The sequence below is a fragment of the Schistocerca cancellata genome, chromosome 4 (assembly GCF_023864275.1).
Source record: "Schistocerca cancellata isolate TAMUIC-IGC-003103 chromosome 4, iqSchCanc2.1, whole genome shotgun sequence".
Taxonomy (NCBI): domain Eukaryota; kingdom Metazoa; phylum Arthropoda; class Insecta; order Orthoptera; family Acrididae; genus Schistocerca; species Schistocerca cancellata.
The window spans coordinates 201,369,726-201,387,500 of record NC_064629.1 but is presented as its reverse complement, the minus strand read 5'-3'; the positions used below and the strand labels follow the sequence as shown (position 1 = coordinate 201,387,500).

The 17,775-nt window shown below is 43.2% G+C and overlaps 1 protein-coding gene across 1 annotated transcript in view; it reads right to left on the bottom strand.

Moving 5' to 3' along the window:
• LOC126183531 (uncharacterized) overlaps window positions 1–17,775 on the bottom strand; it is a 1,031,760-nt gene that overhangs the window by 422,523 nt on the left and 591,462 nt on the right. Inside the window, exons 9-10 of the mRNA XM_049925600.1 lie at window positions 10,829–10,921; window positions 2,037–2,204 (exon numbers count right to left, since the gene is read on the bottom strand). Coding sequence (XP_049781557.1) covers window positions 2,037–2,204; window positions 10,829–10,921 — 261 coding nt within the window. The remainder of the gene's footprint in view (window positions 1–2,036; window positions 2,205–10,828; window positions 10,922–17,775) is intronic.

Here is a 17,775-nt window from a genome sequence, read left to right as displayed (position 1 = left end):
AGCCGTCTTGCAGAATGTGGTGTAGTATACCTTGTTGTGTATCACTGTCACATCCTCCCTTTTCATTTCAGTCATGAATGGCGCAAGAAAAAAATGAATGTGGGTATTTTAAAATACCTCTGCATGTTTCAGGGGATTATTACCAGAAAGTGCGATTTTCCTGTCTGATTCATGGGACATAAGGTTCAAAATCAAATTTTGTCAGGATATCTCCATACTCCAGAAGTTCCTTGCTCGACCAGACAGTGGTAAACCGAAACATTGGAAATATATTTTGCAGAGAGGTAATCCACAGTATGCTATGGTAGATTACTGATATGGGAAACGACTGGTGAATGGCAAGTTTAGGAGTACTTATTGTTGATGGTGAAATTTTGAGGTGGGTATTAACACACTCACCTGATGTGATTCTCAAAGAGAGGACATTGTTTGTCCTCTTGACAGTAGCATTGCAGAGGAGCACAGACTGACTTTCCCTATCTATGTGGTGCCTATGATAAAGATCCAGTTTGACAATGAAAACTTTTGTGTCTTTATTCGACAGGGCACTAGTTCATTTTGTATGGTATTGGGTGAAGAGCCTTTTCTATGGACTGATCTCTTGAGAGACCTGAATGAAATCTGAATGAAAATTTGTGTGACGATGTGTAAATAAACACTTGTCAGGCCACAGAAATCTCCATTGATATTTATCGTCACAGCAGATCCCCATGAAGAAAGAATTTTAATTTTGCACCATCTCAACAAGATTGCGTGGAACTTCCTGGCAGATGAAAACTGTGTGCCGGACCGAGACTCGAACTCGGGACCTTTGCCTTTGGCGGGCAAGTGCTCTACCAGTTCGCAGAAGAGCTTCTCTGAAGTTTGGAAGGTATGACACGAGGTACTGGCAGAATTGAAACTTTGAGGACGGGTCGTGAGTCGTGCTTGGATAGCTCAGTTGGTAGAGCACTTGCCTGCGAAAGGTAAAAGTCCCGAGTTCGAGTCTCGGTCGGGCACACACTTTTAATCTGCCACGAGGTTTCATATCAGCGCACACTCCGTTGCAGAGTGAAAATCTCATTCAAGATTTCGTGGAGTTCACCTGCCGTCTAGCATTGCATCAGGTACAACATAATGAGATGAAAACATGGGCAAATGTGATGTTTCAGATAGTTTTATGTATACTTCTGATCACTTAGGTTACGTTTTGAGCCTGCAAACTTACTTGAGCAAATCCCATTACTTCTGATTTTCGTTCGAATAGTGATATATTAGAAGAAGTGATATATTCATCCTACTATAAAAATCAGTGATTTTAAAAAGAGCATTTTGGTGCCTGATAACCAAACACTATCAACAAGAACATACCTCCTTCCCACAAATAAAGACACTAAATGTTGCAGATGTTACGTAATCAGGGTTCTCAGAGAAAAATGTAAGTGCTCGTTTTTCCCGCGCACCGTTCGAGAGTGGAACGGTAGAGACACAGCTTTAAGGTGGTTCATTGAACCCTCTGTCAGGCACTTAATAGTGAACAGCAAAGTAATCACGTAGATGTAGGCGTAATATGTTTAAGTAAATAAAACAGTAACTTCAGGCATATGGAGTATTTTTAGTGTCTCCACCAAAACTGTATTAATTATCATTAAAATTTTCGTCTGTGTTAACGGCCTGGTGTAAGTCTTTCAACTGGATGTCACTCCGGCGACTTGTGTGTCCCTTACGAGATATGTTAGTTGGTTTCAAACTAACCATTCATACTATGTGGCAGAATCTGTGTAACACATGCTACTGTTCTAGAAAATAATTTAATTCAGATGATTTCACTACCATCACGCAATATTTTTCGTTTTTCATTCTGTTGTTGCACCCATTACCAACAGATGAAGTACTTGTGAAGGAAAAGGAGCAGGTGAATTGTTGCCAGTGCTGAAAATTTAGCTATGAACAATGAAATCATACTTACATTCAGACCAATGTTACAGATACTTTAACACAAGAATAACTTAAAAATCAACTGACATCATAAAATAAAGTAAAAAAAGTAAATTCACCTCTAATGGTTTATGTAAAAATGTTGTGAGGTCAGGTTTCCGCCGAGGTACAGTAGGCTCTACAACAAGTCGCATAAATTCTTGATTCCTCATCTTAGACACCAAAAGACAGTCTGCTGCTTTTAGGCCCACCAGATACCGTTTGTATGAATTGGTGAGTACATTCAGCTGAAACATTAAATGCAATTGTTGTCATTCTCCATTATCTGTACTAAGAAAATGAAACGAATTTCCACTAAACTAAAATTCCTACGGCAGCTGTACCTATACTGAATTGGTGATTTTGTTACTTGGTTAGAATTTGCTTCCAGAAAATAGGATTGCCATTATATGACGAACTTATCTATCTTTACTTAGCACAACATCAGTTATCCTCGTTTTTAAACAGTTTAGTTCATAGAAAAAACACTTTGGTTTTATAGAAAATAACATTCTCTATAAATGAATGTTTACGTTTTTCTGTGCCAGTCGGTAATACAGGGTGAGCATAAAGACTTGCCCTGATTATAAAATTTATTACAATTATTATTGTTATTGTTATTGTTATTGTTATTACAATAACCGTTTGACATAATAATTTGCATTTGATGCCGTTACATAGGTTAGTGTTACTAGTTTTTTTAAGACCACTTACGTTAGTAAACCTCAACGTGTGCTCCCTAGGTAGCTCGGAGAGGCGGTATTCCAGTTCCCGCCAGGTGTTTCGTAACATGTGTTCTGTCACAGTACCCACTACAGCTTGTACCCTAGCTTTCAGTTCGTCGACGTCAGCACATGGCGTGACGAAGACTCTGTCCTTGATATAGCCCCAGAGGCTAGGGGCGTAATGTCTGGAGAGCGGGGTGGCCAGGGTGTTGGACCGTTCCTTCCAATCTACCGATCCGGAAATGTTTCATCCAGGAAATCACGCACTATCAAAGCCCAATGTGGAGGGGAGGGGCAGCGGGAGGGGGGGGGGGGGTGCTCCATCTTGCTGCTTGCTGGAACACCAGTTGCTGACGTCGGCGAACTGAATCGATTACTCGATAAATAGTACAATTCTCAAGGCTGTCAATTCAACTAAGAACCTGAGTGTAAAAATTACGAACAACTTCAGTTGGAAATACCACATAGATAATATTGTGGGGAAGGCGAGCCAAAGATTGCGTTTCATTGGCAGGACACTTAGAAGAATCAACAAGTCCACTAAAGAGACAGCTTACACTACACTCGTTCGTCCTCTGTTAGAATACTGCTGCGCGGTGTGGGATCCTTATCAGGTGGGATTGACGGAGGACATCGAAAGGGTGCAAAACAGGGCAGCTCGTTTTGTATTATCACGTAATTGGGGAGAAAGTGTGGCAGATATGATACGCGAGTTGTGATGGAAGTCATTAAAGCAAAGACGTTTTTCGTCGCGGCGAGATCTATTTACGAAATTTCGGTCACCAACTTTCTCTTCCAAATGCGAAAATATTTTGTTGAACCCAATCTACATAGGTAGGAATAATCATCAAAATAAAATAAGAGAAATCAGAGCTCGAACAGAAAGGTTTAGGTGTTCGTTTTTCCCGCGCGCTGTTCGGGAGTGGAATGGTAGAGAGATAGTATGATTGTGGTTCGATGAACCCTCTGCCAAGCACTTAAATGTGAATTGCAGAGTAATCATGTAGATGTAGAAGGCTAAGATACAAGCTGCTGTGGGTACTGTGATACAACCCATGTTACGAAACACATGGCGGGAACTGGAATACCGCCTCGACAGTCTCCGAGCTACCAAGGGAGCACACGTTGAGGTTTACTAACGTAAGTGGTCTTAAAAAAACTAGTAACACTAACCTATGTAACGCCATCAAATGTAACTTATTATGTCAAACGGTTATTCTGTTATACATTTTTATAATCAGAGGAAGACTTTGTGCTCACCCTGTACTACTTTTAACCTGTTTTCATCGGAGCTGTGGTACGGATTTTAAGGGTTCGGTAAGTAACGCAACACATTTTTTCTCTTGGCCAATTTCGGTTGAAAAAGATACGGAATTTGTTGTGGGACATCGTGGAATATTCCCGATTCAACCCCTATAGTTTCATAGAGTTCCGATAGGTGTCGGCGCTATACGTAGCCTTTAAAATGAGGTCTGTAACGGAGGGGCGTTCCAAGTAGAGAGCTGTCATTAAGTTTCGTTTCGTGGAAAACCAGAGCATCGTAGATATTCATAGGCGCTTCCAGAGTGTCTACCGAGACCTGGCAGTGAACAAAAGCACGGTGAGTCGTTGGACGAGGCTTCTATCATCAACTCAACAATGTCGCGCAAACCTGTCGATATCCGACGCGCCGGCCGGACGCACACAGGTGTGACTCCTGCACTGCTGGAACGTACGGACGCACTTATTCGTGGTGATCGAAACATCATAATCAAACACCTCAATGCACAACCGGACTCTCTGCTGGTAGTGGTGGCACACTCGTCCACCGCTTGGGGTAATCAAAGGCGTGTGCCCGCTGGTTTCATAGCAGCCTAACGGGAAACCATAAAGAGCAACGAAGGACCATCTGTGCGGAGTGGCTTGCGCGTTACGAGGCGGATCGTGACAGCTGATCGTCACAGTCGATGCAAGATGGGTTCATCACTTTGAAACGGAAACAAAACGGTAATCTATTGAGTGGCGCCGCACCACCTCTCCCATGCGAAAAAGTTAAAAGCCGCACGCTCATCCACTAAAGTGATGGCGACGGTCCTCTGGGACTCTGTAGGGGTTATTCTGTTTGGTGTCGTCCCTCATGATGCAACGGTCAACTCTGAAGAGTATTGAGCTACCCTCAGGAAATTGAAGAAACGACTTCAGCGTGTTCGTCGCCACAAAAATGTAAACGAACTTACCCTTCTCCATGACTCAAGGCCTTACACAATGTGTGCATTCGAGAGGGGCTCACAAAGCTTCATTGGACTATTCTTTCTCATCCATCTTACACCCCAGACTGCCCGCATCTCGTGGTCGTGCGGTAGCGTTCTCGCTTCCCACGCCCGGGTTCCCGGGTTCGATTCCCGGCGGGGTCAGGGATTTTCTCTGCCTTGTGATGGCTGGGTGTTGTGTGCTGTCCTTAGGTTAGTTAGGTTTAAGTAGTTCTAAGTTCCAGGGGACTGATGACCGTAGCAGTTAAGTCCCATAGTGCTCAGAGCCATTTGAACACCCCAAAAAAGTGGTTCAAATGGCTCTGAGCACTATGGGACTCAACTGCTGAGGTCATTAGTCCCCTAGAACTTAGAACTAGTTAAACCTAACTAACCTAAGGACATCACAAACATCCATGCCCGAGGCAGGATTCGAACCTGCGACCGTAGAGGTCTTGCGGTTCCAGACTGCAGCGCCTTTAACCGCACGGCCACTTCGGCCGGCCTGAACACCCCAGATTCGCACCTTCCACTTCCACCTGTTTGGCCCAATGAAGCATACAATCAGCGAGAAACAGTACGTTGATGATTGGGAGGTTACTGATGCAGCAAGACCATGGCTCCTACGTTGACCACTAGAGTGATACCATGGGGCATACGCATTCTGCCGTAAGGCCGTCGTATTGAACGGAAATTACGTTGAAACATACGGTTTTGAAGCCAAACGAGTGGGGAATAATATGATGTACTGAATATTGAATAAAACCAACCTGCTTTACGAAGAAAATGTGTTGTATTACTTACTGAACGCCCCTCGTACACAAATCAAATATAAATTTTAGACTAGGTACAATATTTGGGCATTGGATAAGATGGGGCTAATCTCAACTGCCTTTCTCAAAAAGAAAGATTTTTATTTGGTACTCATTTTGATTTCTAAACTCACAGTAAATAGCATGAGCAGTTATCAAACACAGTACAAGGCCACTTTTTACTACTGAAACAGCTTAGATACTTCTGGGAAATGATTTTATGAACCCTGAATAGCAGGTAATGGGATTATAAACCATTTCTTGCAAATAAATTGTTAGTTTCTTCTTAAAATACAGACCACAACGGTTCTGAAGAATTGCGGACGTGAGGCTAGCTCAACTATGTCATCCCTACGTTTCTCAAATAACTTTGTAAATTTTCGGCTATGTGAGTAGGTGAAGCATCATCTAGATATGGGTACGCACTAGACCAACGAATGCCAACGAACAATAACCAACCGCTTCGTTGGTCGAAATCTGCTTAGTGCATACAGGCGGGATATCGAAGCCAAGGAAACGGTTGGCCTTGGTTGCGGTGCGGACTGCCGGCGGTAAAATCAAAGCGTTGGTGGTGAGTTGGGCTTGCGACCCACATTCTAAGTTGGACGACGAGTCGAATGATCGTTGGTTCAATAGCGACTTGTTGCGTCTGTTGAACGGGTATGTATTTATCGTGTGTAAAATATTGGAATATTGAGTAAAATTTGTAGCTCTCATTCGCAAAAACAGTATGAAATACCTCCTATTTCAATTCAGCTTTAAGGTCAGACACTTTTCTCTCAATACACTGTTACCTACTTTTTAAAACAGAGGTAGTCCACCAGCATCGTCCCTTCTACTTTTTCTGGTGATCAGCTTATCGCAGAATAATAATTCTGCAGATATGACGACTGTCAAACCGTCTGCTTCCTCCATAGTATCGGTCAATGAAACCGTTATTAAAACGCTACTTTATAACAACAACAAAATGCGAGCGACCTCGACAAGTTATCAGAGCCAACAGCGATTCCACATGGCCGAATCCATTGATCCCAACCCCTTGGTTTGGTGAGAATGATAGGACGAACACCAACGCAACGTTCGGCCGAATCCACTGGTTTTCATTCGTTTGCCTTCGTTGGGCTAGTGCGTACATGCATTAAAGGAAACAGTTCCCTGTGTGGAGAACATCTGTACCCATAGATAAAAACAAAAATGTGACATCATAGACAATATGTTGAGCTGCTGTGCTGACAGGCAGAACGGAAAGGCTGTTACACACTGTGCTTTCTGTCACAGCCTTTAGAAAAGAAAACACGCCCACATTCACACCTCATGCACACTAGAGCACAATCTCTGGCCGCTGAAACCAGAATGCAACTATCGTGTTGAACGAAAGCAGCAATCCGAAATGAGGTATGGAGGGTGGAGTGAAATGAAACGACCGTACGACATTTTTGGACGGGAGACCCCATGGGGTGTTCGGCCGCCGAAATTGCATGTCCTTTTTAGCTGACGCCACTTCGGCGACTTGCGAGTCAATGATGATGAAAGACAAACACCCAATCATCACGAGGCAGAGAAAATCCCTGACCCTGCCGGGAATCGAACCCGGGACCCCATGCGCTGGAAGCGAGAAAGCATACCGCAAGACCACGAGCTGCGGTCGAGGATGGAGTGGTGGCAGGGTATAGGTGGAGGGAGAGAAGAGCACAGTCTGGTGGAGCGTACAGGAACTAAGTGGCAGCAGGACAAGGCTGCCAAGAGAAGGGCCGTGATGCTGTGGTGGCGGGAGGGTGGAATGGGGGGCGGAAAAAGGAGAGGCGCAAAGAAGAGGAAAAGATAATTGCACTGACAGAGAGCGGTAGACAGTGACACTGAGGAGATGTAAATTGAGACGAGTTGATAGGACAGAGGGGCAAAAACCGTTGGCTGGAGGAAGGGGGAAAGTACGTAATCGCAGGTTGACGCCGGGATAATTTAAGACGTGGAGAATGTATTGTGAGGATTCAATGCACAGTGAAAAGTGGAAGTGAAATGTGCACGTAAATGTGTCCGAAAGAATGCCGAAAATCGGCCAGCTGGAGTATCCAGACCGAATAAATACATCTGTAGCACGGGACACATGGATTAACAACAGCAGAAATCGCCACTAAAGATGGTTCGTAAATAAAAGAAACAAAATGAGTGTGGCAGAAAACAAACTGCCTTTCATTTAGTGAAAAGATGGAATACACTCCCATGAATTTTGAAAAAGCGTCTAAAGATCGACGGAAAACGGATAAAACGATCTGAAACTTATCTTCTACTGATGATCTGCAGACATTTATTTCAAGAGCTTCATAACCAAGCACCCTACTGTTCTGTCTAAATTATTATTATGATAATGTAACTGATGTGGGCTTGGCATGTACTTCTTGTACTAATGTTTTAATTTGTACCACATCTTCATATCCTTTCCAGAATGGATCAGAAACTATCAGCATAGTATGTACAATGGTACAGGGTGTTTCAAAAATGACCGGTATATTTGAAACGGCAATAAAAACTAAACGAGCAGCGATAGAAATACACCGTTTGTTGCAATATGCTTGGGACAACAGTACATTTTCAGGCAGAGAAACTTTCGAAATTACAGTAGTTACAATTTTCAACAACAGATGGCGCTGCGGTCTGGGAAACTCTATAGTACGATATTTTCCACATATCCACCATGCGTAGCAATAATATGGCGTAGTCTCTGAATGAAATTACCCGAAACCTTTGACAACGTGTCTGGCGGAATGGCTTCACATGCAGATGAGATGTACTGCTTCAGCTGTTCAATTGTTTCTGGATTCTGGCGGTACACCTGGTCTTTCAAGTGTCCCCACAGAAAGAAGTCACAGGGGTTCATGTCTGGCGAATAAGGAGGCCAATCCACGCCGCCTCCTGTATGTTTCGGATAGCCCAAAGCAATCACACGATCATCGAAATATTCATTCAGGAAATTAAAGACGTCGGCCGTGCGATGTGGCCGGGCACCATCTTGCATAAACCACGAGGTGTTCGCAGTGTCGTCTAAGGCAGTTTGTACCGCCACAAATTCACGAAGAACGTCCAGATAGCGTGATGCAGTAATCGTTTCGGATCTGAAAAATGGGCCAATGATTCCTTTGGAAGAAATGGCTGCCCATACCAGTACTTTTTGAGGATGCAGGGACGATGGGACTGCAACATGGGGCTTTTCGGTTCCCCATATGCGCCAGTTCTGTTTATTGACGAAGCCTTCCAGGTAAACATAAGCTTCGTCAGTAAACCAAATGCTGCCCACATGCATATCGCCGTCATCAATCCTGTGCACTATATCGTTAGCGAATGTCTCTCGTGCAGCAATGGTAGCGGCGCTGAGGGGTTGCTGCGTTTGAATTTTGTATGGATAGAGGTGTAAACTCTGGCGCATGAGACGATACGTGGACGTTGGCGTCATTTGGACCGCAGCTGCAACACGGCGAATGGAAACCCGAGGCCGCTGTTGGATCACCTGCTGCACTAGCTGCGCGTTGCCCTCTGTGGTTGCCGTACGCGGTCGCCCTACCTTTCCAGCACGTTCATCCGTCACGTTCCCAGTCCGTTGAAATTTTTCAAACAGATCCTTTATTGTATCGCTTTTCGGTCCTTTGGTTACATTAATCCTCCGTTGAAAACTTCGTCTTGTTGCAACGACACTGTGTTCTAGGCGGTGTAATTCCAACACCAGAAAAATCCTCTGTTCTAAGGAATAAACCATGTTGTCTACAGCACACTTGCACGTTGTGAACAGCACACGCTTACAGCAGAAAGACGACGTACAGAATGGCGCACCCACAGACTGCGTTGTCTTCTATATTTTCACATCACTTGCAGCGCCATCTGTTGTTGAAAATTGTAACTACTGTAATTTCGAAAGTTTGACCGCCTGAAAATGAACTGTTGTCCCAAGCATATTGCAACAAACGGTGTATTTCTATCGCTGCTCGTTTAGTTTTTATTGCCGTTTCAAATATACCGGTCATTTTTGAAACACCCTGTATTTTATACCTGCAAGCGAGATGGAAGAAGTTGTGGCCACACATATTAAAAATCATAGTTGTTAACTTTTGAAAACTTTCATTTCTGCTAAAAGGAATAAAATCACATTAAAACGATGTATGTGCTCCATGTAGTAATAGGCACTGTGGTGTTAGGGAACACAGCTACATAAGTAGTGGCTTCCTTGCGTACAAACCAAGGATAATGATGCATTCCAGGATTTACCGTAGCAATAATTCTCATGATTATTATTTAAGTTATTTGCTGCGTGCATTTTCTGCGTTTCCTTCAAAACTGAAACTCCGGGAGAGAGCATGGAGGGCTACATTTAAACATTGTGATACTCCAAGGAAGGGTAGGTAGTGATACTATGCGTAGCTATAGGAGGTTAGTATATGACTATACCATCGAGTGTGCAGGATATGTACCACGCCAATATGCATGTCAAAATTCACATGAGGTAATCAATATACCAGCAGACCATTGAGATTTACAATTTTTAACCCAGTTAGACAATACGTAGGTATGCTTTCATAGTGATCAAACTGATAATGTCAATGAGGAAACAAAAACTAAGAGGTATATAAACATTTACAATGAAATAAATACCCCTAGATGCATACAGGCGTTGATATAAAGTCAACGGGGAATGTTGAAAATGTGTGCCCTGACCGAGACTCGAACCCGGGATCTCCTACTTACTGATATCCATATGAGCCGCCGAGGACACTGAGGATAGTGCGACTGCAGGGATTTATTTCTGGCATGCCTCCCGTGAGACCCACATTTGCAACTTATTGTCCCGCACTATATTCATAGTGCCCCTGCCCATCATACTAATTATTCGCGGCTTTACTGCCGATCCCCGTAAGAGCTCGGCCACTGTTTGTGCATCCACACAGAAGAAGATGGTCAAATGGCCGGTGAGCCTTATATATTTCATTAGTGTGCAAATTAATCATTTTTTGAGGCATGTAGTATGAGTTCAGTGATGAAAAATACATAATTATAATCAAAAGTTCAGGACTAAATGTTAAACTGTTGACACCCGATTCATAGTGAATTACACTTCTCTTACCTTCCTCAAATAAACTCTACCAATTCCCGGAGCACACTGTTCAGCGTCATCTTGAACTAACTGCTCTAGTATATCTTCTGTTAACCGCAAGAGCTGAAACAGACATTTAACAGTATGAAAAGTTATGCCAAATTACACCGAAACTTTAAGAAACAGTTAATCTGTTAACTAGGGAAAAGAAAAGAAATTAGGGTACTGATTTAGGGTGGTGGGATGTTTGTGTAGGTTAGAGAACAATAATATCAGCCATAAGTTTTATAAGCAGTATGCTAGTATTTTAGATTTTTGGAGAATTACTAAACATCACTTACAAAAATACTGACTGCAAGTAGAAAGAACGTACTGTAAAGTAAGGAATAAAAATGACCCTACGTTTTGTAAGCCATAACTGTTCTCTCTTAGTTACAAAGTTCCAGTACACTAACAGTAAATGTGCGCACAAGAACTAATTTTTCATTCTCCAATGTAATGTAAGCTGTTACTGAACTTCCAGACAGAAGAAAACTGTGTGCCAGACAGGGACGCAGATTGGTGTCTTTACCATCACTCTTACAGACTGAGCTGTGCAGTCACCAAACGTGGTCCACTTCATAGCTCAAGTCCGTCAACAGCTCTCCTGTCCAGGCCAGTTCGAGAACATTTTGCAGCACCAGCGATATATCTGACACAACACTCCCCCCTCCCCCCCCCCCCTCCTTCCCACAAACTGTAGTTGCCTTTCCTTCAACACTTGGTTAAATTTTCAAAAATAGATCTAAATCTAGTGGTCAAGGAAGTAGGTTGTTTTCTCCTTTAAAAATAAGTCCTTCAAGGACTGTTCACTGTAACAGAAATAAATTTATGAACCTTATTCCAACGTCAAATATTAACAGAAGAAACAATTCATTTCCATTTAAGGTAAATTTCTAAGATCTAGCTTTCATTGAAAGCAGAGAGTACTAGACCTATTGTATTTTTCCTGCTTCAGTAAACTGTGCTGTCTATTAAACTAAGCGGAAAGAATGAAAGTATAAACGTCCTCTCATCTTTTTGTTGAATAACAAAACTTTCTAATTCTGTAATTTACAAAAAAAGAAAATCACTTTCCATCATAAAATGTGAGACATAAATCTAAAACGTATCATGTAGTTTTATATTGTTGTGTTTAACATAAGACAATAACTCCGTAGGTTGTATGTTACATGTGAGGACCGAGCGAGGTGGCGCAGTGGTTAGACACTAGACTCGCATTCGGGAGGACGACGGTTCAATTCCGCGTCCGGCCATCCTGATTTAGGTTTTCCGTGATTTCCCTAAATCACTCCAGGCAAATGCCGGGATGGTTCCTCTGAAAGGGCACGGCCGACTTCCTTCCCCATCCTTCCCTAATCCGATGAGACCGATGACCTCGCTGTCTGGTCTCCTTCCCCAAACAACCAACCAACCAACATGTAAGGAAACTCACCAGTAAATAGCTAAATTTTAGAAAATTTACCATAAAATAGCTGAAAATCAATAAATATGGTCAAAACTTTCATGTTCGTGACTGAAAAAGAAAACTGTCGTGACACGAAAGAGATGTAATGTGTTACTGATGATAAAGTCATATATACATATACATTTGTTCAATATACACTGCCCAACAAAAACAGTGGTGCTGCCACCAGAAAAGGAGGAGAAGACGAAACGAAACGACACAGGTTGAGAGGTATGTGATTACAATATCGAATTAAATTTACAAAAACTTATCAGTATGAGCTTATTTCTCAGTATGATGTCGCATTCGGTGATACGACAGTTCAAATCCCAGTGTGATCATCCAGCCTGAGACTTTCCATGACTAACCTAAATCGCTTAAAGCAAATGCCGGGATGGTTCCTGTTGAAGAACAAGACCGATTTCCTTCCACTTCATTCCCTAAGCCGAGCTTGTGCTCTGTCTCTAATGACTTTGTTGTCGACGGGACATTAAATTCAAATGTGCCTTTTTCTTCAGCATGATGTTGCATTCCCTCCGGCCTGGGTGCATGCTCTGATTCGGTTGGAAGGGTTCCATAAAGCCGTTGTATCAATTCCTGAAGCAAGGTGGCCACAACTGTCGTAACGGGTCATTCATACCGCGGGTACTGTCGCTGGGATGGAGTTGATATCCGAGCTGTTTCCAGACATGTTCTATCGTGGATAGATGTGACTATCCTGTGACCCCAGCAACCCACAGACAGTTCATAGAGACATGTGCCATGTGTGGACTAGTATTGCGTGTTGAAAAATGGCACCACGATACTGTTGTTTGAGAGCTAACATATGAGGACACAGAATGTTTCTGACGTACTATGATGCCTTTAGAGTTCCATCAGTCACTACTAACCTTGGCCTGACGTCATATAAAATAGCTCCCCACACCATGACGCCAAACCGCTGTGCTTCTCCAAAACATTGAAAGAATCGTACCTCTTTCTAGGTCGCCGCGATACTCGCCGACGATGGTCATCCAGGGTAGTCGAGAACCGTGATTCATCACTGAACTCAATGCGACGCAATCCATGATACCCGATCATGACACCACTTGACACGCAGCTGTTTATGTTGTGGTGTTAAGGGCAGCCTATGCATGCAATGGTAATTCCCCAGACTGGCTGTTGCTAATCTCTAACCAGTGATGTGGGATGACACAGAATGCTGCTGGGAGTCCACTACTTGTTCACGGACTGTAATCACACATGTGAAGGGGCTACAATGTGTTTGTTGCACAATACTGCAATCCTCACTCGTGGCGGTCAGTCGTGGTCGACTGGAAGCTTGACGTGACGTTCTCACGCAGTCCAACATAGGGCCAGTCTCAAATCCAAATTCCCCACATATCTGACTATTATACCATTCGACCAGTTGGCCAAATGGAGACTCACAATGGGGCCATTATCAAACTCTGTTAGGCACTCATAACGTTGTGCCACACGAGTTTGCGGTATCTCCTTGTCCTTCACAGTCATCACTCAACATCTGATGTGGTTCACGGCACTTATATACCCTACTAGGTCGTGTAACAACACTAAACATGAACAACGCCAGTGCACGCTGGGGGTCGTAACCTGTCACAGAGAATTCCAACTTAATTCCTTTACATATCCTATGATGGTATGTACCGTGTCTTCCCAGTGCTTTCTTTCTTTTTTTTTTTTTCTGTGTATCTACCATCAGTTTTTCCCTGGGGTAAAAACTAAAAACATTACAGTGAAATTTCTCTAGCCTTTAACTCAGCAAAATTTTTCAAAATATAACCTGAATCTGTTGACTTCAAGATATCGCTTACAGGGCTAAACTTGACAGTCTGCACAATCGCTCTTGAGAAAGTGTTGACCTTGTCTTTATCAACATGAGTTTTGAAATACTCGGTTCACCACTAGTTACACATAGAGCCAAAGTCAGGAGGAGTCGTAAGCTTACGAAAGCAGGGAGAAAAATATTAATAAAATAACTTTCTGTATTGTAAAATAATCTGTTTTGTGGAGAACTCCCAGTAGGAAGAACGGTCGCTATGAACAAAACTCCATTGCTTAATTCCTTCCCTCTGAGGGTACATTCATCACTATCTCACAGATGAAATTTGAGTCCATTTAGATAGAGACTTAATCGAAAAGTTTACATTCCAAATATATTTGTACTAATTAGAACTATATTTGATTTTAGTGGTGGCCCGTTACCACAACTTTGCAATTATCTCGGAAACGATTCGTTTGCGACCCACGTTTACCCGAACGCTTTCGCTTCTGTTATCGTGTACTTTCATCCCTGTCAGTTTCGCTACTAATTATGATACACCCTACTTAGAAATTTTGCACTCGCCCATAAGTGATCACCCATCTGGGCAGCCATAGGTGTAGGTGATTTTTAGGCGGTTTCGCGCATCCCACTAGGCGAATAGCGCCTGGTTCCCATGTTCCACCTCAGGTACATGTTACGCACACATTTAGGCCACTTTCTTACACTTGCACACAGAATTGACTCTACACGCAGACAGACTGAGTACTCTGTTCCTACCTTGGGGGGAGGGAGGGGTGGGGAGCGGGAAATGAATAGGAGACTGATGAACCTTAACTGTTTCGTCTCCTTGAGCAGCTACTCGGCATCCGCCTAAGCGACCGCTTGTGTCACTTGGGTATTAAACCGACCCTGCTCCTATCCTAAAACTCTGCACACGTTGTCCTACTTCCTGCCCGAGCAGCAATGCTGGGAGGAAAGACATGACAGAGAACGGTTTAGCGAAAGCTTAGAGTTTTGATTCCAGGTTCAGAACAACAAAGAAATGTAATCTGTACATAAATCCCTTCTTACATCATTTCACGTGAAAATGTTTTCGTTTTCTTTTACTTCATACAATTTCTTTTGTGCCAGGCGACGTGATCTGGCAATGCAATTATCAAGTAATATTTGGCAGCTTTTCCTGGCAGAGCTATGTAAGTTCCCCGGTTCAAAAAAAATCCAAGATCTATTCCTTATATAAAGAAATAGTACATCTCTTTCTCCACATGATTCAAAGCTGGAAAGGTTCTCTCACTTTAGTGGTCATAAAGAAGAAGGAGGCGACTCTTTTCGCGGGTGGTGACGCATTTGGCCCCTAGTTCAGTGTGTACTTATACAGGGCTATTACAAATGATTTAAGCGATTTCATAAATTCACTGTAGCTCCATTCATTGACCTATGGTCACGACACACTACAGATACGTAGAAAAACTCATAAAGTTTTGTTCGGCTGAAGCCGCACTTCAGGTTTCTGCCGTCAGAGCGCTCGAGAGCGCAGTGAGACAAAATGGCGACAGGAGCCGAGAAAGCGTATGTCGTGCTTGAAATGCACTCACATCAGTCAGTCATAACAGTGCAACGACACTTCAGGACGAAATTCAACAAAGATCCACCAACTGCTAATTCCATTCGGCGATGGTATGCGCAGTTTAAAGCTTCTGGATGCCTCTGTAAGGGGAAATCAACGGGTCGGCCTGCAGTGAGCGAAGAAACAGTTGAACGCGTGCGGGCAAGTTTCACGCGTAGCCCGCGGAAGTCGACGAATAAAGCAAGCAGGGAGCTAAACGTACCACAGCCGACGGTTTGGAAAATCTTACGGGAAAGGCTAAAGCAGAAGCCTTACCGTTTCGAACTCATTGATGGGGACATGCTGCGCCGAGTGTGGGAGGAACTTGATTATCGGCTTGATGTCTGCCGAATCACTAAAGGGGCACATATCGAACATTTGTGAATGCCTAAAAAAACTTTTTGAGTTTTTGTATGTGTGTGCAAAGCATTGTGAAAATATCTCAAATAATAAAGTTATTGTAGAGCTGTGGAATCGCTTCAATCATTTATAATAACCCTGTACATGCTGCAGACTTTTAAGGAGTAGCAAATTTTCTTTTACATTCCAGAGAGAATTATTGATGAAATATCCACCGGAACATGTAGATACTGACGCAGTATACTCAGCGGTGATAGGCCGACAAACACGATAGGTACAGAGGGCGCTACGAGAGCTACAGATTAAACTACTGCAGAACTACGCCACAGAAAACCAATAACATGGGTGAATCACGTGACCCATGGCTGATATACGGTAACAGGGACCGACACCGCTACTCTCCAGCACTTCTCTGTTTAAGCTTTGTGTCAGCTACTGCATCCTATCTGCACATAGTACACTTTGGACTGGCTAATGTTATTGAGATTCTCTCGGTTGACACCGACCTCCATCGCGAACTTGGTTCAGCTGACCTTAAGACGACCTCGCTTGTCATGGTAGTGGCTCTTGTTTTGATTCTGTGGGTGTTTAAGTTACAGTACTGCATTTCATACTATACAACAAAGGAGCTGGGAGGCTCACAGCTTCTGAAGTAACTTCGGATTATCGCCAGTGCAGAGTAGCGACAGAGGAAATATTTTAATGCTGTGGAAGTTTCACGCTACTCAAGATTCCAAAGGTCGCTACGGTGACGACTGCATCCTTCCAGCATTGTTACAAAACGATGGGAAAAAGGATACTCGTGTCTTTGTTTTTCGCCTAGACAACGCTCCTACGCACCTCGTCGTCGGTCATTCCTGACTCAGGAGATTCTTCGACACAACAATACTGAAGTGATGTCTCAAGCTGTCTGCTCATCTTTCTTCGAGCGATTTATAGCTTTACCCAAGGTGGCCTTTTTCCTGGTCGAACCGCTATTGCATCAGCTGTTTTGCAGTAGACAAAACAAACTCCTACAGAAGCGTTCGTAACTGCCAGGGAGCCATGGCGCCTACATTATGTAACTTGATAATTGGCTCAATCTAGTATCCGCCTAACACGTGCGGAAAATAGCTTTATAGCAACATCCTTGATCTCCAGGTAGTGTTGCTACCTAGTAAAGCGTAACTCGCAGTTCTGAATATCGTCTCGAGCACATGTGGGTTTTCAGTGTGGCGATGTTTTGTCATTGTCCTACATGGCTAATTGGTTTCAGAGACCAATAAACTAATTAGACTGGCGTGCGGATGCGACTTTGAGCTGGCTTAAGTTCTAGCGAAGCAAACGCTTGCTTCATTACGCTATCGCATTAGGCCCTCCCTTACCACACGCTGACGCATTTCCCCTGTTATCAAACCTTAAAGACTTCTCTTCACTTAAATAAATCGTAGCAACCGTTTTTCTCATCTCTTGTCGCTGGAACTATTCCTGTATTGAGTGTGAGTACACAATTGGTATTCACCCATTCCCTACATGGAAATTACGACGGAAATTCGTTTATTAATGTTCGATCGATCGCGAAATGGAAAATACACTAAAAATCAAACATGTGTTATTTGAAATAGTTAGTTACACCTTCCAGCTACTTCTCTACATAGACGCCGCCCCGACTTAGACTTTGTCGTAACATTCATTGTACCAGCTTTCCAATACCCTCCTTATAGAAGGCATCTGCCTGTGCTTTCTATCAATTCTCTGCGCTG